At 38.3% G+C, this 22,459-nt stretch overlaps 1 protein-coding gene across 1 annotated transcript in view; it reads left to right on the forward strand.

Moving 5' to 3' along the window:
• The window catches only part of EVC2 (EvC ciliary complex subunit 2), a 1,983,677-nt gene that overhangs the window by 1,221,494 nt on the left and 739,724 nt on the right, over nucleotides 1-22,459 (forward strand). The window contains exon 11 of the mRNA XM_044056208.1: nucleotides 21,071-21,313. Within this exon, the coding sequence (XP_043912143.1) occupies nucleotides 21,071-21,313 (243 nt within the window). The remainder of the gene's footprint in view (nucleotides 1-21,070; nucleotides 21,314-22,459) is intronic.

Below are 22,459 nucleotides of genomic sequence, written 5' to 3' on the forward strand. Positions count from 1 at the left end.
TCCACAGGACAGGACGTCTGCCTTTAGAGGATTGGGTCTTGGTTTTATTTGGGATTGCATGATCCATGCATTCCTGAAGGCGTTCATAGAATGCGTTTATAAAGGATTCTGCGGTCTGGGCGTATTTTCCACAGGCTTGGGGGCTTTGAAGGATTCCACCTAGGTTTTGAGGTGTGTGAAATTTGCTTTAGAGAAGTTTTTCACTGTGGGTTTCTGGGAAGGGGGTGGGGTTGGGATGTGAATATCCAGTGAGATTAGTTTATGGTCTGATCTTACCAATGAGGGATACACTTCTGGTCTGGAGCATAGAGTCCCCATGTTGGTGATGATCAGGTCCAGTATGTTTTCCCCTCTTGTGGGAGTGGTAACAAGTTGTTCCATAGCATTTGAGTTTATACATTCTAGGAACCTTTGGGCTAGGGTGTTGGAGCTAGAGTAATGCTCCCAATCTATGTTTGGGTAGTTGAAGTCGCCCAATATAATGGTGTCTGGAGAGACCTTCATATTTTCTAGTGTTCTCAGGAAGGCCGAGTGGGGTTCCTGGGTTTGGGAGGGTGGTCTGTAGCAGGCTATAAACTGGAAGGCAGTTTTACCCACTGTTAGTTGCACATGGATAGTCTCTGATGCTTCGTGCTGTGCCACCAACCTGGAGGTGTGGGTATCTTTGACAAATATTGATACTCCCCCTCTTCTGTGGTTCAGTCCAAGTTTTGGGGCCGAAAAGCATGGTATGAGGTATAACCTGGTAGTGCTAGGGTGCTCTCGGGAGCCTTGAACCAGGTTTCTGTTACTACACAGATATTGATGTTCTCCATACTAAGGAGAGTTTCGAGTGCGTGCATCTTGAGGTTTAGACTTCTGGCGTTGAGTAGCATTACTCTTAGTTTCTTATCCCTTGTGATACCTATGGAGGTGGGTTTGTCTTTTGAGCCTTGCCTAAAAAAGGCACTATGGGGGAAGCAAGAGCCTTTGCCAATATCCGAAAGCCCAGGGGTGACAGGTGCAAACCGTCCCTAGCGAAGCATCGTGGCTTGTCGAGCATGTCATCCCAGGCTGACAGGCATTGGATCCCCTTTGAATGACACCAATACTTAAGCCAATTGTTGAAATTGATCATCTTGTCTTCATATTGTGGCATCATTCTTGGAGAGGGTAAGATGCTACTCAAGGTCAGGGTCATACCAGCGTGGGCTACATGCTCAGAGAGCTCCTCTATGTCTCTTTTCATGTAGTCCAGGGAAGTGCATCTCAGGTCATTCACACCAGCATGGACAATGACCGAGTCATATTTGTACTTGCCTTGGAGTGACCTGAGTGTTTGTGTTATGTGGCGGATCCTAGCGCCCGACAGGCAGCTCACAGTGACCTTCTCCTTGTTCAGCCTGGTGAGCGGGACGTCAGTGTGCCTGACGATAGAGTCACCTATTACAAGTGTATCAGGTGTGTTGTTTAGCCTTAAGGGCTGTGACTGTTCGGCACACTGGCTTTGTGAGCTATGTGTTGCACGTGTTTTGTTTTGGGGTAGCGGTTGCTTGGGTTTCTGCTTTGGAGGTCTGTGCTGTTTAGGCAGATTTTTATTTAGAGCCTCCGAGTATGTTTTTGTGTGTTTATGTGTTTAGTTTGCTGTCGTGGTAGGTCTATGTGAGACTGGAATTGTAGTTAGTGTGGTTTCCTTCTCCTCCTGACTGGTTACACCAGTACTGAGTTGAGAGAGCTTAGCCTCCAGTTTGGCTATATGGTTGCATCTCTCACATATGTTGGAATTTGTTGGGAGGAGGAGAGGGTTGTCTGTGTACATGAGGCTGTTGTAACATTGCCTCAAGATTCCCAGATTCACCAGCTGGACCGGAGAGGAGATTGACAACTGACCTTTGGACATGCTAGAATAGTATTGGGAATTCCTTTATAATTGAAAAAAGGGCCAATGGGGAACAAGGTACTCAAGGGGAGTTTGTGAGGGTGTAGTGCTTTTAATTTTCTAGTGCTGACTTATATAATTGCTTTAGTGAACAAGTGCCAGGTAACTTAAATGCAATGTGTTACAGGTAACTTAAATGCAAAAACGACAAACAGTAACTTTCTTTCAAGTGAAACAAGGAACTAAGTACAGTAAGCAATGCAGATATCACTAGGGATCCAAAGAAGCACTGAAAAGCCGCGTTTTAGGTGGAATTAGCGTTTCAGGGAAATAACAAGCAAACAAACAACAAGCATACAAACAAAGCTAGATTCAGCAGGCCTGGATCTAGTCTGTGTTACAGCAAACAAGGTGTACCAATTTCAGTAAGAAACAGTTCAAGTATGCAGGCACTATAAGCCTTTAACCAGAAATTCCCAGCTCAGAAGGGCAGAGTCCAGCCTCTCCTCCCACAAGAGTGCAGACCACGAACATTCTTAATGTAAAACAACTGGTCTGAAATCCAAGTGCTTAAACCAGAACTAATACACTTTTAGAATAACAGACACTGAGCCCTCAATCAGCTGTTCCCAATTTAGAAGGATGTAAGCCACCTGTCCTGCCACCACAGTGCAGGCCACAAACCTTCCTAATGTAAAACAACTTTTCTGAAGCCCAAGTGCTTAATCCAAAAGACTTAGAATGATAGCTAAACTTTAATCAAGTTACTACCAAGCAGTAATAAATACAATTGAATACTTTAAAGAATGCCTGGATTAGTGCTCAAGTTATACAAACAAAGCTAGATTCAGCAGGCCTGGATCTAGTCTATGCTACAGCAAACAAGGTGTACCAATTTCAGTAAGAAGCAGTTCAAATATGCAGGCACTATAAGCCTTTAACCAGAAATTCCCAGCTCAGAAGGGCAGAGTCCAGCCTCTCCTCCCACAAGAGTGCAGACCACGAACCCTCTTAATGTAAAATAACTGGCCTGAAGCCCAAGTGCTTAAACCAGAATTAATACACTTTTAGAATAACAGACACTGAGCCCTCAGTCAGCAGTTCCCAACTTAGAAGGATGTAAGCTACCTGTTCTGCCACAACAGTGCAGACCACAAACCTTCTTAATGTAAAACAACTGGTTTGAAGCCCAAGTGCTTAAACTAAAAGGCTTAGAATGAGTTACACCAAGCAGTAATAAATACAATTGAGTACTATTAAGATGACACAAAAGCAAAATAAACTAGGAAGAAATACAAATACAGTAAAAGCAGATAAATGTTTTTTTTCCTACCTTCTTTTAAATCTCTCTGCATGTATTTTCCCCACAATTCACATTTTTTCATATGTAATTTTCTCTTACTCGTTTTCTAAAGATCCAAATTCCATTTTTTATCTCTGTCACTATATTCACATCTTCTTGTAAAGCTGGTTTAGATTTTTGTTTCCATTTTCTAGTAATTGCGTTTTAGGCAGCCATCATAATTCGGCTCAGCAAGGCTTTCTATGTCTAGAAAATTCCGATTCTATATCATAGCTCAAAAAGTAATTTCCTTATTTACATTAATTTGGTCACCCAGTATCTCTGACAGAGCAGTCTGCAAGGAATCTTTAAAGTCTGCCAACTCATTACACTCCCAGAAAATATGTTTCCAGTTACCGTTTTCTTCCCTAGCACATCTCCAACATTTTCTGTCTACCTGAGGAAAAGTTCTTTGGAGTCCGATTAGGGTATAAAAATAAGCATTTTCAAGCAAAGATCCTAAATCTTCTAGACTTTGTTGCATACTTGGGAGACATACATATATCCTCCTACTGTTTTTTTTGTGAATTGCTTATCCAGTCTCTCTTTCCACTTCTTTCTAACCTCCTCTAATTGATTCTTATAGTTATCATGCAATATTTTGTTTGCTCTACTTATTACTTTTTAACATCAGCTTTTGTTCTAGATTCCATTAGAAACTCCACCAGTGCTGGTATTCACTTAGGATCCCCCTATTTATTTCTGTTTGCCTATACTCTGATATCAATCCTTGATAGCAAAGGCAATCTCTATCTTGCAGTCAAAATACATTATTTGCCTCTTCCCATTCCGTTACCTTACCCTCTCTAATTATTTGCTCCCAATACCTTGGTTCTTTTACCAGGTTTCTCCAATAAATTCCAGTCTCCTCTTGCCTATTGTGTGTATCCCTAATTGCAGTCATCCCTATCAGTGGAATCTCCTTTCTCCATTCCCATGTTGGCTTGGTTCTTAGAATACTTTCTGCTACTAGAAGAATATAATATTCTGAATGGTTATTTTCCTTAAGGATCTGCATCCAAAATCCCAGTCTCTCCTTGATTATTGAACTATCCACCTGTTTCATCATCATCCCTTTCCATTTTGAATTATAGGTTTCTGCTTGTGCTATGTATAGCAGCCTTAACTGTATAGCTCTGAAGTACTTCGTTAAATCAGGTAATTCTAAACTGACTTGTTCAATATGCAGAATCAGCTTATCCCACTTGACTCTTGCCATCTTCACCTCCCAGATAAAATCTTTCATCTCTTTATTAATTGCTCTTCACACCTTCTCTGGTTGATAAAAATATACCTGACTTGTGTATAAAACTACAGGGACTAAAAAGATGTTAACTGCTTGTGTCTTGCTATCCATAATCATGTAACAAAGATTCCAGTTTCTCAGTTTTTGTATTATCATTTCTTTAGTCTCTTCCCACATATCCTTAGCTGCCACACCAGAATCCTTTTTAATCTATACTCCTAAGTGCTTAATTTTGTCATGTCCCCATAAATATGGATATTGCTGAACCAATCTGTGTGTGGGTACATAATTTACAGCTATTGCCTTTGTTTAAACTTCATTAATTTTGTATCCCAAAAGGATTTAAAACTACCTCAAAATGTTCCACAACACTGTAATGTCCTTTCCTGGTTCTATCATATATAAAATAATATCATCTGCAAACAGAACTAGATTTTCTTGACTACCATACCAATTATATCCTTGAATTTCTGAGTCTCTTATTTTTTTTGTCAGTGGTTCTAAATATAGTGCAAATAACAAAGGGAAAGAGGATACCCCTGCCTGGTCCCTCTGCCCAAAGAGAAATTATCAGAGAGGAACCCACCCACATTAATTTTCATCTCCAATCCCTCATATATCTTCCTAATAAACCTTATAATTTTATCAGGGAATGCAAATGCTTCCATTACAATGCTCATAAACTCCCAGCTTACTAAGTCAAATGCTTTCTCTGCATCCAGACCCATCAACAACAGTGGTATTTTCTTACATTCAGCTTACTTCTGGACCATCACTATTCTGTTAATGTTGTCAAATGTTTGCCTCCCCTCCACAAAACCACATTGATCCATGACAATCAGATGTGGCATCACCTTTGCCATTCTTTTAGCCATTATAGACATAAACACTTTATAGTTGTAGTTTAGGATTAAAATGAGCCTGTATGAAGCTGGATCTGATGGGTCTTTACCCTCTTTAGGTATTACAGCCACCACTGCATTCTTCCAGGAAGTTGGTGCTTCTCCTCCTCTTAAAATATTGTTAAATAAAACCTTCTAGATCTTTATCAGTTTTTCCATCCTAGCTTCCAGTCTTTCACAGGAATATCATCATCTATTCCTGGAGACTTTCCTGTTGATTGGTTATACATCTCCTCCTATCCTAACTATTAGTAATTCAACCTCATCTGCCTCTAACCTTGGCATATTTAGTTCTTCCATAAACATTTCAATTTGTACATTTTCTTGTTCTGTAAGATCCCCCTTATTTTGCAATACTTCTAAATAATTCTTGCTGCTTCTTAACTATATCTTTTGTTTCTTTTATTTCCACCCCAATTTTAAACTCCATTTTAATTTTATCCCACTCCCTAGCTTTATTTTCAGAAGATGTTTCTCTTTTTTCTAATAACTCCCAAATAATTTCCATTATCCATTCCTTAAATTCCCCTCTTTTCAGGAGATAGATGGGAAAGCACCAGTATTTTATTTTATTGAATTATCCTGTATATTTATTTTAGTTGTTATTGGCACGTAATCTGAAATAGTTATTGGATGTGTATCAACATGTTCAGATAAATGTACGTGTTACTGTGAAATGTAGGTTCTGTCTAGCCTAGCCCAGTTTTCATATCTTGGGGAATGACATGTAAATTCATTCTGAACTCCTACTACTGAATTCACACCTTGCATGCCAAATGTTTTCATAAATTTCTTAAAAAAAATCTACCTTCCTTTGTTATATCCCCCCCCCCCCGACACAGCTTCCTTACAAATCAAATTCCATTTCCCACCAATAAGTAATATTACCTGCTGAAAACTGATTATTTCACCCAGGATTTTCTTAAGCTCCATTATAGCAGGTTTGGGTGGAATATAAATACATGCCAGTGTAATCCTCCTCCCTTGCCAGTAGCCCTTAGTACTACATATGTACCATTATTATCCCATTCTATCACTGTTGGAACTCCTCTTGCAATTAATATAAGTATTCCTCTTCTCCTTTTTTCCCAGTCTTCTGCTGAATAACCTTCATGAAAAACTTTCTTTATCAAATTTTCATGTTCAGTTCGTTCCAAATGTGTCTCCTGTAACATTGCTATTTGCACTCTACATTTTTTAGTATAGTTCACTACTCTTTCTTTTTTGTGTATATCCATAAGACCATTAACATTTAAAGATAATATTCAAAGGCTCATTATGTTAAAAAGTTATTATTCCCACCTTTTGTTTGTAACAGCTTTTTGTTAAGTATCTAATTCCAGCTTTTGTGTTACAAATACACACTAATGTTTGAAAGGTTGACCTTTTATACAGTTGTTTCTTGTCACATCCATTAGAGTCTAGGTCACATCTTACAAAACTTTTTGTGAAATTGAAAGCCATCAAACAAAACACACACACAAAAAATACACTGCCAATACACTCCAAAAACCTGTTAACGTAATATTAACACACAAAACTATGTACATCTTCAGATATTATAGTTTTACTTTCCTAACAGGAACAATTGTCCCAAAATGGTAGCCACAATCACTGACTTGGGTTAACCTAAAAGGAAGGTTATCCATATTAAAACACTTGGTACAGCTTGTGCTCATAGTATGTGCTGTCTGATTTTATCTTATCTTTGTTGCTCTCCCAGAATGAGAAAAACACTTGAATGCTTTCAGAAAATATTGACTCCTAGCCATTGAAAAAAAACATTAAATTGAAGAGTATTCTGTTTTTATTGCTCTTTATCCGATTGTCTCCATGGAGACATGAGAACTAGATACAGAGTTGCTTCTGTAAGTGTTTATTTATTTGCTTGCTTTCTCTTAAAACTTGTTACTTGATAAAGCCAAGCCTTAATCCAGTCATTCCCCTATACAAGAATAAGAAAAACACATAATTTGTCCTTGTATCACAGAATTTTCTTTTTTTTTTTGAACAAGGAGAAAGATAAGCCAAAGGAAAAAGGGAAACCTGTTTACTTTAGTATCCCCATTACCCCATTACACTTGAAAATAACTGAGAAAACATTACTTTATAGCATGCAGATATCAGGCACTATAAAAATATTACTGTTTAAGGCCAAAAGTTTGTTTTGCTTACACTTAACTCTGTCCTTTGTCTTCCCCTCTCCTAAGTGTTCCTCCAAATATTAAGGACATGAAATAGGGCATATGCTTTAGAGTCTCCTACATGTTTAACAAAGTCAAAAAGAACAACATTTCTAGGTATTCTTGTTCTGTCATGTTTCATAAATATAAATGCTTTATAATCCCACATTTATTTGTCAAATTCTGAGTTGCTGGTTTTATTCCTTTTTATCTGTATCTCCCAAATCCAGTCTCTTTTGTATTTCCTCCTTAGCATGTTCTGCATTAAAAAAATATTTTGTCCCTCTAGGAAAGAAAATTCTGAAATTAGCTGGATACAGTAGTTTGAATCTCACGCCTGCTTCTCGACATTACCTGATTAGTGGAATACATTTGCATCTCTTTTGCCTGGTGTACAGTGAGTAATCATTTTCCACAAATAGTCTACTGTCAACCACTTTTAGTACTTTGCCCTTTTGCCATAGTTTTGTCAGAATCAACTCCTTCTGCTGGTAAGATTGCATCTTTACTATTAAAGGTCTTGGTTGCTTTCTCATGGCCAGGTTTGGAGCATAAACATAATGTGCCTTTTAAATTAACAGATCCTGTTGTGGAATACCAGTCCATTTGCTTATTTGGGCTTTCATAAAATTTACACAGTCTGTTTCTTCTAGCTTCTTTGATACAACAGAAAATCTCAGATTTTCCCCATGTGCTCTGTGCTCTAATTCTGTTATTTTTTTAAATCATCTCTTCTTGAGAAGTCTCATATTCAGCCAGCCTTTTCTTCATTTCATCGTCTGATTTTTGCAGTTTATCACCTCATCTGAATATCTGATTAAAGCTTCTTCCATTTTATCCAGACTTTTGTTGATTGAGTTGATATACTCCATTAGTATTTTATTTTTTTTGATCAGCTCTGAGTACATTTGACTTATTTTTTCCTCTAGGTTACTGGAAATCACGCCTTGCACCAAAGCTGGAGCTTGCATTGTGTTTTGCTGAACAGCTGCAGAATTCTTCCCAGTCAGTGTTTTTTCCTCACTTTTTGTGGTTGATTTTCTTTCCGGTTCTCTGAATTTTTTTTTTGCTGGCATTTAAGCAGTGCACTTACTAGCCAGTTACTGATTTACTCAAAAAGACAAGTTCACTGACTTTCTTTTCTGAGTTTCTGTTTTCACACTGGGAAAGCTGAAATTAAGCTGTTACTCAATGTGCAGACATCTTGGAAAGCTGCAATAGGAGATTATTATACATTTTTTTTTTGCATTCAGTTTTAGTCCCTGGTCATGACACCAGCTATTTGTTTGAGAAAGGCCCTCTTGGAGGATCTGGGTATCCTCAGGAGAATTTATGAAGGTACCAACTTTACAGTCTATCTGCAAACTTAGTCAGAAATCCTTAGCATTAGCTTTGATTTCAAGAAATAAATGCCTAAGAGGAGTGGGCGCAAGCACTGGACCATTGGATAGAGGTAGAACCACCTAAGCTAATTGCCTGGGTTCTGTTTGTGAGCAAGTTTGCTATACAGTGAGTTACGTAGGCATTAACATTTAGCTGGCAGAGTTTATCAACATTACTCAAGTGCAGGATAGTGTCAAAGACCTTTCCAAGGTCTAGAAGTGCAGTGTGTACCAATTTACCTTATTTGCTTCTGTAACCTTTTCAAAGAAGTCATCCAGGTTAAGTAGGCAAGATTTGACCTTGATGAAACCAAACTGAAGTGGGACAAGAGTTTAAAGGATACCTATGTTAATATTTATTTCTATAATGATCCTCCCCATAGCCATACATATTAGGCTTGTCAGATTTTTGGGTCTATAATTACCTGGGTTCATTGTCTTTGACTGTTGCTGTCCTCCATTCATTTGACACAAATCCTGTTTGGATGCTGATATTGAATAGCCTCTGTATGATGTTCAACATACCCTGTCTCAGACTGGCCGGTATTCAGCCTGTTATGTTATCTGGCCCTATAGAAGCAATGTTCCTGGCCCTGGAAAGTGCTTTGAGGACTTGCTCTTGGGAGATCTGAGTTGGGTGTACCGTGGGTATGTGATCTTGGAGTGTAGGGGTGAGAGGGGATGAAGTTAGAGATAAATTTATCTGCTAGTAGATTGTCTTTATTCTCAGGGTCTGAGTGTGTGCTGTTATTTGCTAGTAACTCTGTGCAGTGCTGTGCATTGTTTCTGAGATTTCTAACATAATTAAAGAAGACTTTATGGTTGTCTTTTTCCTGAGTGACTGTTATCTGATGTCTAGCTTTAGTTGATTTGATCCAAGAGTGGAGTTCCTTGTTAAGTTTAGCAAGAGCATTTGTGCCAAAGGTCCATAGGTTCCTAGATGTATAGTAGGCTAACAACCACTGTGGCCCTTATAAGCCTAGCTGTGCAACCCAAATGTGACTCAGAAATTTGATTGACTTAGGTAGTGATTTACTTACTGCCGATGGCCATCATAGACATAGGAGACAGACCAGTGGTGAATTTCCAATTACCCATCCATTGATCCAAGTTACATTTAAAAGGGATGGGGAGCCTCTTCCAGAAACTGGGAATTCTCTGAGAAACGCATCTGTTTCTCCAACATGTCATATTTATGTAGCAAGTAATGTTTAGGTCTTGTAATCTAGTTGTTCTGATGCTGTTTATTTTGCAGATGTGCAAAAGGTTCACAAAAACAGGGTTCAGAGGTGCCATGTATCCCAGGCAAAGATTTCCTCTCAGAAATCTGTATGATAACAACTAAAGAACAGGGCTTTGAAGCGATCAGAGTAGGACATTGTGTTTACTCCCTGTATTATTTTTGTAAGGAACCTTTGTGGATGTTCCAGTTTCTGCATTTGTCTGGTCAGGTATATACCAAAGGGGGCATTATAGTCTATGAAGGGTCTGATGATAGATGAGTACAGTGGTATGATTACCTCTCTGGACCTAAATGCCATACCCTTTACCCTTTTGTATAAGCTGAACAGAATAGAAAGGTTTTCTCATTGCCTTGGACACATGTTAGTTAAGGGGTAGGGTATTAGCTACATGAGTTCCCAGATCCCAGACTAGTGAATCAACTTTTAATGGTCTGTTATTAATGACATAGTTACCTGGGTGGTAGACTTCCAAAAAGGCAATATAATGCATTTCTTGATATTGAGTTTTAAGCCATGGCTTTGGCACCAATAATTTGTCTGTATTGCACCTTCCTGAAGGGTGTTCTTATCTTGGGGTGATTCATTGACTGCTCCCAGTTTGCAGTCATCTGCAAACTTGGTCAGCCAAAGGCCTTTGACATTTGCTTTGATACAGAGAAGTAGATGCCAAACAGAAGTGGGCCCAGTACAGAGCCCTGGAAGACTCCACTGCTGATCGGCCTGTTGTTGGAGGTGGTCTCACCAATTCTAACCTCCTGTGTCCAATCAGTGAACCAGCTAGCTGTCCAGTGTGTTATAAAGGAGTTTATACCTCCTTCCATAAGTTTGTTAACAATGCCTGAGTGGGCTGTTGTATTAAATGCTTTAGAAAGATCTAGGTAGGCAGTATGCACCATTTTTCTCTCATCCTTTGCCTTACTAACCTTTTCAAAGAAGTCCACCAGATTCAGTAAGCATGACCTTCTTTGACAAAGCCAAACTGGGATGGATCCAGTGTCTGGACATCTCCTTTGTCCTTATTTATAATTTCCATAGTAATTCTTTCCATGTTTTTACAAATAAGTCTGGTCAGACTAATGGGTCTCTGGTTTCCAGGATCTGTTGATGAAAGTCCATTGTTATGAAGAAGGATGACCATTGCAGACCTCCATTCAAGTTGCACAAAGCCTATTTTAAGACTAGAGTTAAAGAATGACATCAGGAGTCCTAATAAGTTATATTTTAGACTGTTCAAGAGGCATCCTGGGATGTTATTGGGGCCTATTTAGGTCACGTTCTTGGCATTAGTAAGTGCAGCCAGTAGATTCTCCCATGTTATTGTTGGAGAGGTGGGTATTTTTGAGGTGGTGATCAGTGGTGAGAGGGGGGGTAAAGTTGGAAGTGAATTTATCCACTAACAGGGTTACTGTATCTAGTATATAGGGCCATATACTGGGTAAAATCAGGTTATATCAGCCAGACTTGTAAAGGCTTGTGAGTCATTAGCCTAGTAGTCTCCGATGAGCCTATATCACCAGACTTAGTGAATGTGGCACCATTAACCACTAGTTCAGCACATTCCTGTGTGCTGCCATTGAGGTTTCTGATGTAGCTTTAGAAGGCGTAATGGTTATCTTTCACCTCAAAGTTTGGCTTCGCTTGACCTGATTAGCCCTGTTAGTTGGCTGATTACTTTGAGAGAGTTTCTCTTTTTTTAGGAATTACCCTTCCTGATTTTTGCTATAATATTTTTCCTTTTGTTGTATATCCGGTTTAATTTGGAATGCCACCAGGGCATTTTTCTTTTCTAAGGATAGTCCTGAGTTTACTTCTGGTAGGTGCAACAGTGACTGATATGGTTGTACTGAGTTTTTAAGAGCAATTCAGCATAGACTGCTGTGTTCTCTGCGTTTGGAGGGCCACTGAATTTTGACAATTCATTACTTAATGAAAGTTCATTTGGCTTGGAATAGTTCCTAACTGTTACTGGTTTTAATCGGGTTATGGAGTCGATTATTTATTTATTTTTTTTAAGGAGTCAGCTTTATAGTCAGACATTACCAGGGAAGGTGAGACATGGTGGGGGGGGGTTGAAGCACTCTCCCATATTCATAAACATGAAGTCCAGTATGTTGGATCCTCTAGTGGGAATATTTTATTTTATTATTTTATTTTATTTTATTTTACATTTGTTGACCAGGAAAGTCCATCTGGATATATGCCCATTTTCAGCAGAGGCCCAGGGAGAAAAGCTCCAAGAGATTATAGAAACATAACAGAGCGATTACACACAGAACAAAACACGTTTTCAAATTTACATTAGTAACTCCAGAAAAAAGTTAATGAAAAGATTTATACTTAACATAGCTATAAAAACTTTTGTGAAAGCAACTACATTCCTTGTATATACAATTTTTTTTTTTTTTTTTTTACATTGGTTTGGTCAAGGGTGTTTGTATTTATGAAGTCCAGGAATCTCTGTGCCTGTAGATCCGAGGCTATGTAAGATTTCCAGTCTATAGAGTGGTTATTAAAGTGTCTTATGAATAGTGTGTTATGTAGGATGGTAAGTGTCTCTAGTAGGTACAAACATGCATGCAAGCATGTGACCTATAGCTGGCTAGGATATGGTACAGGATTTTGTCTATGGTGATCTGCGTATAGCGGAAGTCCAGTGTGCCATCCTGCTTGACCACCCTAGAGGTATGCTTGTTACTGATGTATATTGAGACACCTCATCCTTTAACCCTTGTCTGTGCAGTTACTGGTCTGAAAGTGTGTAAGGCACTGAAGCCTTGTACTGCTGGGGTACTCTTTGCCACTTTAAACCATGTCTCAGTAATTGCACAGATGTTTTTATTCTTGAGAGTAAGGAGGGCTTGGAGGGACCAAAAACTTTTTTGTTTAGGCTCCTGGAATTGAGCAGTCACACCCTGAGCTTCGGTTGAGTTGATTTTGCTATGTTGGTAGGTTTGTCAATTTGACTTTGCCTAAGAAAGGCAGTATGGAGGTGGATAAAGTTTTAGGCAGTATTTGAAAGCCTAGAGGGGAGAGGTGCAGACCATCCTTGGCAAAGCAAAGTGGTCTGTTAACCATATCCTCCTCAGCTGAGAAATATTAGATCCCCGTAGAATGACACCAGAAAGCCAGTTGAAAGCAATAACTTTTTTCTCATCTTGCGGCATCTTAAGAGTTATATTTTATGATTGCGTACAATGTGTTTTTCCTTGTTGTAGAACCTGTTTCTATTTGGGTTCCACCATACAGGCTTATTTTTAAATTTATCATTGTATTTACTTTCAATGGGGACAAATACATGCATGCAGCTATTCAGATGAGCATAGAATTTAGCGGTGAAAGATACTGCATACGAAAGCTGGTCTTCAGATTGGGGGAGATGTTGAACGTAACCATGTCATCATTATGTTTAGCAGATTAGCTTTCTCATAATCTCTGAATACTGAGGGATTTGAAGACACTTCTGGCTACAGTCCTATAGTGGATGTGACTAATTAATGTCCCAGTTTGGTTAGGAAAGTACTGGTGAAAGCTGTCCCATAATGGTGAGGACCTTGTCCAGGGTTTTATCTCCCCTAATTGGGGTGCAGACTAATTGGTCCATTAAGTTTGTATTTTTTCTCCAGTCATCTAAGATGCGTCTTTCTTTCCATATTGCCATGTGTACCCTCGAAAGTCATTTCTCCCCTAACTCACACACCATCTTGATCAATTTGAAATTACCTTATCTGAGCCTGCTGCTTTCCAAGACTTTATTTCCCTTAGTGCTGTTCTTACTTTTCTGGGGTGGGCTCTTCTTCCTCTTTCATCTACATCTAAGAAAATGCAGCCTCTGTGGGAGTTTCTTCATTCAAAAGTTGCTTGGAAGTATTTCTTCCTTCTGTCTTTGATGTCCTGTGGACTGGTGAGCAGGCTAACACTCGCATCCTTTATGAAAGGTTTCTGCCTTTCCCTTGCAACCCGATAGAGTTTTTATGTGATCTCATTTGTCTTTTTCCAGAAGCTGGAGTGTCTCTAATGTCCTGTTCTTTGCTACTAGTTACTTATTTATTTGACATTTGTTTACTCAGGTGGTCTGACTGGGTCTACAGAACCTGTTTTCAGCAGAGGCCCAGGGAGAAATGCTCCACATACAGTACAATACAAATACAGTATAATCCACTACAATAAAGATTACATTAGAAATACTATACAAAAAATAAGCTGAAAGAACAAACTGCTACAAGATGTAATATATTACTACACAGCTAGACAATTTTATACAGTTAACAGACAATAATAGTCACTCTCATCATACATGATGTAGACAGTGTCCAAAAAAAAGTACATAGGTAATGCAATGTGTGACATTGACTGTTACAGTACATGCAAAATAGAATGTTAGTTTCATTTAAGAAAATAGCAACCAGAAAGTTAGCGATGCAGAAATATAGTGAGAGAGAGTTAAGAAGAATATAAGCAATAAAGCCTGAGCAGTAGCTTAAGGATATGGTATAGAAGCAGAGAAGGAGTTAGAAGAGCTTTTGGATCTTGCAGTCTGTGAGGGATTGAAATGTGACAGAAGAGGAAGACCTGAGCATTAGGCAGGCTTTATGTAGGAGCAGACCCATGTATTTTTGAGATGATTTTTTAAAGAGGCTTTGAAATGGGTTAGGCCAGGCATAAACCTGGTAGCTAGAGTTAGTGAATTCCAATGTATAGAGACAGAGTATGAATACAGAGTATGACCAGGTTTTCTTGTGGGTTTTGAGATAGCTAAGAGATTTTTGTTTTCTGATCGTAGGGATTGATTTGATGTGTATGGTGTGACTAGACTGGCTAGTGCAGGGCATGCAGTAGGCTTGAAAATAAGGTTATGCAAGGTGGATAGCAGAATAAAGGCAAGTTGGCTGGGTAGTTCTAGCCAGTTTAATTCTAGGAGTGATTTACAGTGCTGTGTGTGATATTTAGAGTTTGTAGCAAACTTTGCAACTTTGTTGTAGTACTGTTCCAACTTGCTTAGGGTAGAATTTCGTAAGTTAAGATAGGGGCACCATAAAGAAGGGAGGGAAGTAAAAATGTTTTTGCAAGGGAAGCTTTGGTTGGTGCAGTAAAGCAATGTTTGTTTCTATATAAAAGTCCCAGTTTTTAATGAGTTTTCTTTATATTTTGCTGTATATGGGGGTCAAATGAAAGTTTATTGTCAATGATAACACCTAGAAGTTTTGTTTCCTGCACTGTTTCTATGGCAGTGTTGTCAGATGCAAGGATATTGAAATGATCGGTGACAGGGGAGGTGTTTTTTGGATAAAAGATTATTAGCTTTATCTTCTTTGGATTAAGAAAGAGTTGGGCATTTCTTAGCCAGGCTTTAACTGCTGTCAAGGACTGTTGAGTTTTTGAGAGTGATTGAGCAGTGCAGATTATGGTGGAATCATCAGCGTATTGAATGGGGGTCCCAGGGTGAGAGGCAGTGTGAAGGTTGTTTGTGCAATGAAGAGTAGGGGTCCTAGGATGGAGCCTTGGGGGGCTCCAGTAGGGTTGTGGAGAAAGGGTGAGAGTTTGTTGGATCATTTCACTGCTTGTTTACGATCCTTGAGGTATCTCTGAAACCATTTTACTGTGTTATGTGAGAAGCCTAAGTTAGACAGTATGTTGAAAAGTAAGGGGTGAGACACTGTTTCAAAGGCCTTGCAGAGATCAAGGAATACTGAGGCTGCATAGCATCCTGCATCTCTGGCCTTGTTCATGATGTCTGTAAAAGATAATAGGGCTGTAGCTGTGGTGTGGCTAGGTCAAAAGCCATGTTGGGTTTTGGTTTAAAGATTGTTTTGCAATAGGTATTGCATTACCTACTGATGGATACATCTCACGAGAATTTTGAATATGGGTGACAAGATGGATATAGGATGGAAATTGAATGGATCAAAAGAGTTGTCTCCTTTGTGGATGGGGGTGATGTGAGATTGTTTCCATATGGTAGGTACTTGATTCAGGTAAAGACCTATTTATAAGGATACTGATTGGGTAGGTGACTGAGTTAGCAGTTAGTTTGAGGTAGTATGGGGGGAGATTGTCAACTGAAGTAGAGCAGGGTTTTAGTTTTTGTACCAGTTTCTTAATGGTGTCAGTGGATATGGGCTGAAATGAGAATAGGGTTTGTATGCCATTTTGTTGAGTAGGGGGGTTAGTAATGATAGTGTTAGAAGTAGTTGATGGCCTGGGGTTGGTGTATGAATAGGTTGAAGGGTGGGGGGATTCAGCATTAAGGGTGTTAGTAGGTCTGAAATTGATTTTATGAAGTGCTTGTTAAAGTTTTCAGCTATTTGTGATGGAGGAGTATCAGGTGATAGGGTGTGCTCTCCATTTCTTCCAGGGTTATAGAAGATATGGAGTGCCAAAATTTACTGGGGTTGATTTTATGCTGGAATTGAAGCTGGGAATAATATGACTTCTTATCTCTCTTGATTAGTTTTGTCACTTTGTTATGTAGTGTTTTGAAATTAACATGATTTTGTTCATTTTTGTTTTGTTTCCAGGTTGACCACGCTAGGTCCCTTTGCTTCATCAGGTGTATACATTCCTTAGAGAGCCATGGTGCCGAGTTCTTCTTAATTCTTTTCATACGAATGGGAGCTAGTGTATTAAGTATGCGAAGGAAGGTGTTATTAAAGTATAGTACAGCATCATTAAGGGGGAGTTGTTTAAGGGGTATCCGGTCTATTTCCTGTAGGAGATTGTTGAATTCATGCTGACAAAAATTAATTGAGTTCCTAACTGATTTTATAGTGTGTACTCTTAGTTGTTGGGAGTTTGTTCTAAGGGAGTAAGCTGGCAGATGATCACTCAGGGAGCTAGACAGTGTACCAGAAGAGGGGTAATTGCCAGGGTGGGATACTAGAATCCATTCTAAGGTGGATTGGCAGGTAAGATCTTTGCTTTATCTTGTTGGAGCATTGATAAGCTGAGAAAAAACATACAAATTTATACTATTTGTGGGGGAGTCCGTAGCTATGGTTTGCCAATCTATATTTATGGCTCCTAAGATTATTGTTTCAAGGTTTATTGTTTGGGATGCCCAGGATAAAATGTTTTCCAACACTGGTATATTGTTACCTGGTGGGATATATATTACTATTATGCAAATTCTTTCTGATATATTGAGGTTCAAAAAGGAGATTAGTACCTCAACATTGTAAATCATGGGTATATTACTGGTGTAGGGTGTGATGTTGAGTGGAGAGGGATATAGAAGTGCTATCCCTCCCCCTTTTTTTTTAGATCTATCTCTTCTGGTTATTGCAAAGTTTGGAGGTATTATTTCTGAGTCTTTTACATTGGGATATAGTCATGTTTCAGTAAGGACTAGTATGTCTGGTTTATTTTGATCAATCCAAGCATGCAGTGGGGCTATTTTATTACATATACTTCTATGGTTAAGTGTAAGTATGTTTAAATCTTTGGGGTTACTCTTGTGGTTAGGATTAGAGGGTGGGCCAGGGTTAGGATGTATGTCTCCACATTTAAGTAGATAGGTAATGAGGAATGTGTACCATGGGAAGTGTTTTTTACTCCCAGGTGAGAGTACTGGTGTCAAGTGTGGTTTCATAGGAGGTGAGGAGGCCAGTTTGTGGCTTGTATAGAATGGGAGGGTATAGGGGAAAAGCTGGGAGGAGATACGTGAGAAGCTGTGTTGTTTATTGGGGAGAGCGTTAGATGAGGCTGTTGTGTATTGGTGTATGGGGGTATGTGAAGATATAGCTGTAGTGAGGTTGGGAATTAAGAGTAAAGAGGCTGGGCAAGTTAGGAGGAGCATGTCAGCTGTGATGGTGGGTTTAAAAACAGTAAACGTGGGATTTGTGTGTTTGAATGTAGTACAGGTGTAAATAAAGACTGTTATCATGTGATGTGTGTGCAGCTGAAGGTAAGGTTGGAAATGTTTTGACTTCATAGTGGACTTTGGTAATGTGGTTAGGTGTTTTACCTTGCAGTTTGTGATAAGGATGGGTGGGGGAGATGTGAATGGTCAGTAGTAAAATTATGCTTAGCCATTTTGTTAGCCTGATCTGTCTTTTCTGTCTTCACTTTTTCTTGCACTCTTTTCTTTTGATAACTTCCTGGATTTCTGCATTCCACCACCATATTTCCTTTTGTGCCTTATTTCCATACCTGGCTTTATTGTACATCTCTTCTAGACCTCACATGTGCTGTTTTTAGACCCTGAAATTCTTCTTTAACTCCACCTGTTTGCTCTTCTTCCTGACCTGCTGGAGCCCTGAGTATTTACTTGAACACTTGTTGTTTTGTTCCAGTCAGTATCATGATCTTCAGCCTAGTTGTTGTTGACCTTACAATCTTTTATGACCACTGCTTGCATCTGATTGTGCCTACCAGTAGTTTATGCTGTGGGAAGACTGTTTCACTGGGGATAACTGTACTCTCTGACTCAATTGTAGTGGCCTTTCCTTACTAGAAGAAAGTCTACCTGACTTGCATGGTAGCCACTCCTTTAGTAATCTGTGACTGTCTCTCTCGCGGATCCATGTGTTGGCCACCATAAAACCATTTAACAGACAGAAGTCTTGAATGGCCTCTCCTTGTTTATGCCTGAAGCCCATCCATGTGGATGCAGGCAAACAATATATCCTGTCTTGTCTGTCCTAATATGAAAACTCAGGTCCCCCATTATTAACAACAACTTATGTTGTCATGCTTTAGTTGGTCCTGCAGCTGATGCCTGAAAACACTCTTTTCCAAAGAATCACAACCCTGCTGTAGGGCATTGGCTGAGATTATGAATACTCCCCTTTCTTTAAACTAGAATCTGATTGCTGTGAGTTTACCACTAATTTTGACATTATCCTTTCATATTCTGAAGACTGACCCTCACCACAGTGTCCATAGTATTTCCAGTTTGTCTTCTCCCTGTGTAGTAGACTGTGGATCCTAAGCTAAGTAGCTTTGCTGCACTGCCCTTTCATTGTTTCCTGGATGTCCAGACTCCTCTTTGCCACTGTGTCTCCCACTTCTGAGCTCATCCTGTCAGTGAACCTGTGCTGAGTGTAGCATCCCTTGTTTCATATTTGACAGGTTAATTGGTTTTACATCCAGCTTTCAGTCAACAGAGCTATCTCAGGTAACTGAAGCTGTGTGTGTACACACACCCACACAAACACATGTATATAGATAAGTAGATATCTGCTGGTACATGTAAAAAATGTAAATGAAGGGTTGTATTGTGTGAGTTCTTATGGAAATTTTGATTGATGAACCAAATCATATGCTTAGCTAAGCCAATCCCATATTATGAAGGATATCGTAGATAAGGAAAAGTGAGACAGTTTTGATACTACAGTCTTTCAGAAAGTCACATTACTGAGAGTTAGAAGACTAAAGGGTTGAAATGTGATGTAAATTGAGATGAAGAAGCTTTGTTTGACTACTTTACAGATGGGAAATGAGTGAAATTTGTTATCTAGAGGTTAAAATAAGATGGGTTATCCCATCTGGGGAATAGAAATGGGATGTAATAAATTATCCCAGTTGGAGAAAAGAATGAGATTGGAAGTTTTCTACAGGTCAAGGAAGATCCTGTTATTCAGTGCCAGCATGGCAATATACTGGACTGGAACATTAGTGGGCATGTCAAATGTTTTCAGAAACGTAGGAACAGATGTAAGTGCCAACTCCTGCAAAATCAGGCAGTTTTCCTGATCAGTGGATGAAATGAAACTTTGCAAAGGTGGAAAAAGGAGAGACGGTCATTTAAGTATATGTTGAGACTGGGCGATGAGTCAGCACAGAGAAAGAGTGAAAACAGGTGACCCTTAATTTACTTTATGAATAATTCTGAGCTGCCATAAGGATCAAAGATGAAGTCACAAATTTCTGTTATGAAAAGGAGAAGGGCTTCACTTCTTTCTAGTCTGCTATTAACTTCCCTTTATAAGCATTTTAGGCTCTTGCAGTCTTAATTATGCTTGAAAATTAGAACAGACAGATCTATTCTTGGATTTATGTATAAACATGGAAAGCATAGATGCCACTCTAAGGACATGATGTAGTTTGTACCATTTCATTATACAAGTAATTGAGGGACAGCTGAGGTAATGTAGTTAAAATACAAATCTTGATTTAACAACAGATAGGTGTTCATTGATTTCAAGCATCTCCATACAGGAAAATGAGGAATAGTGGTAGGCTTCTGCGAATCTGTCCAGATTAGTAAGCTGCTTTGGAATAGACTTCCATCTGCACTGTGACAATTGTCTTCCTAGTATGCATTCATAAAATGTATTTCAGTCTTCATACTAATCAGGCATGCCATTGTGCTTGCTACATGAACATCCTGTTCTTACAGACTTACAATGTAAGTAACATTTTCAGACTTACTGTTTTATGATCTCTTACCTTTTATATGGTAATGAAAAAACAGAGTGATTTGAATTGCTTTATCATTTAGACACTTTTTCTTTTTTTCTTATTTTTTATCTTTTTCATTTTCTTTGTTTGCATTTACTTTTTCCCCTGATGCTGTTGCATTTCTGTGGTAATTCAATCCTTAATTATACACTGTACGACTGAAATCATTAACTTGAATAATGCTGCTTTGCATAATCTCTCACACCAGTTTTCTGATGGCTTCTTTGTAAACCTTTCTTATTTTTGCATTGTACACTAAACTATCTATGTGTTAACTGATCATCTGTACTTGATATGATTAACTATATTTAACAGTTGTTAATTTTTTTTCCTGCAACTTCACTAAAGATGAACACTGCCAAGATGGACATGCTCAGTCAACTTGTTCTGCAGTTGCTTCTCTGTTGGCTGCTTCATTTCCTGATGTGAGCCACTTGAGTGACTATGGCAAAACTATAACTACAAAATTAATTACTACAAGTAATTTTCATTCTTTTTTTCTGCCTTTGTTTTAGGAAGCTGATTTGGAATACAGAACTCTTCTGGACAAGCTGAACAGCTGTGAGACACGTGGATTGCAGAGGTTTCTGTTGAGCAAGCAACAGGAGGCAACTATAAGTACCCAAAGACATTCTGTCATCCATTGGAGGATGGAGCTCCATAAAATATTTTTTGCACAAATAAAAGAATCCACAGAGAAACAAGAGCTTCATTCAGAGGCAGCAAAACATCTGCTTAAGGATTACTCAGAAGTTCAGGTAATCATTTCAATGTAGCAATCTATATTAAGTTGAAATCTGTTTTTTTCAAAATATATTTTATTTCAACTTTTCCAACACTTGATAAATAAAATACATCAAATATTGTAAGTAAATCTTATTAGGATAATTGCAGGAAACAGTATTATATAATAACACAACCAGAAAGTGATAAACACAGGCTCACGCGCACACACACACACATATATATATATATATATATATATATTAGGTACAAAGTATATTGATCTGCATTACATTTTAAAATATAGAAACTATTTTCAGACTAAATTCAGAATTTAAAATTAGAGATACAATGATCTAAGACTCTATAAAATGTATAGCTGCTCTCTAATAACTTTATAAAGGCAGCAAAAGTTAATGTACATGAATATATTTATATGTATTTGGGTTATAATGAAGCAGTCAAATTCATTACAGAATTTACAGATTTAATCACAAATACAATTAAAAATATTAACTAAATAAATATAAAAATGATAATGAAGAAAAAGATGGTTGTCTTTTAAGTGATAGTACTGAATACCACGATTTTAGTAAACTCAGTTTTATCCTGTTACTTTTATGCATAATTGTATAACTTTTAAATGGTGTAGTGCATTTTTTCCAAGGTGAGTGATTGCCTTTCTAACCGATTCTTAGTATTGTATTATTTTATTTAAACAAATAGGGCAATATTCTAAAAGAGCTGCTCTCAGTGCAAGTCTGCCCTGATTCTGAAAGACCTGGTGCCAGTGTAATTGACTTACTTTGGTGTAAGGCCTATCTATAAACAGGCTTATTACATGGACCAGATTCCAAAACACCTGCTGTCAGCCTGCTCTCAGTATAAGTGGTCATCTACACTGAGAACAAGTCTTTTGGAATTAGGGCCACGGTATTACTAATATTCTTAGGTCAGAAATGTTTATATTGTTTGGAAATTGGCAATTCATTTCAATGTGACTATATTTCAGTTTAACTATTTTTTTCATAAGGTGCCCCAAATGTATTTTGAATGTGAATAAGATAAAAAAAATGTGCAACAGATCTTCTTTTCAAACATGAAGCAGAATATGATTGGTTTATATGATGAAATAGATGGTATAAAGGATGGTAATTTTGTTGGTGTCAAGTAATTATGCA

Source organism: Protopterus annectens, chromosome 14.part0 (assembly GCF_019279795.1).
Source record: "Protopterus annectens isolate FY-2018-M chromosome 14.part0, PAN1.0, whole genome shotgun sequence".
In the NCBI taxonomy this organism is placed as follows: domain Eukaryota; kingdom Metazoa; phylum Chordata; order Ceratodontiformes; family Protopteridae; genus Protopterus; species Protopterus annectens.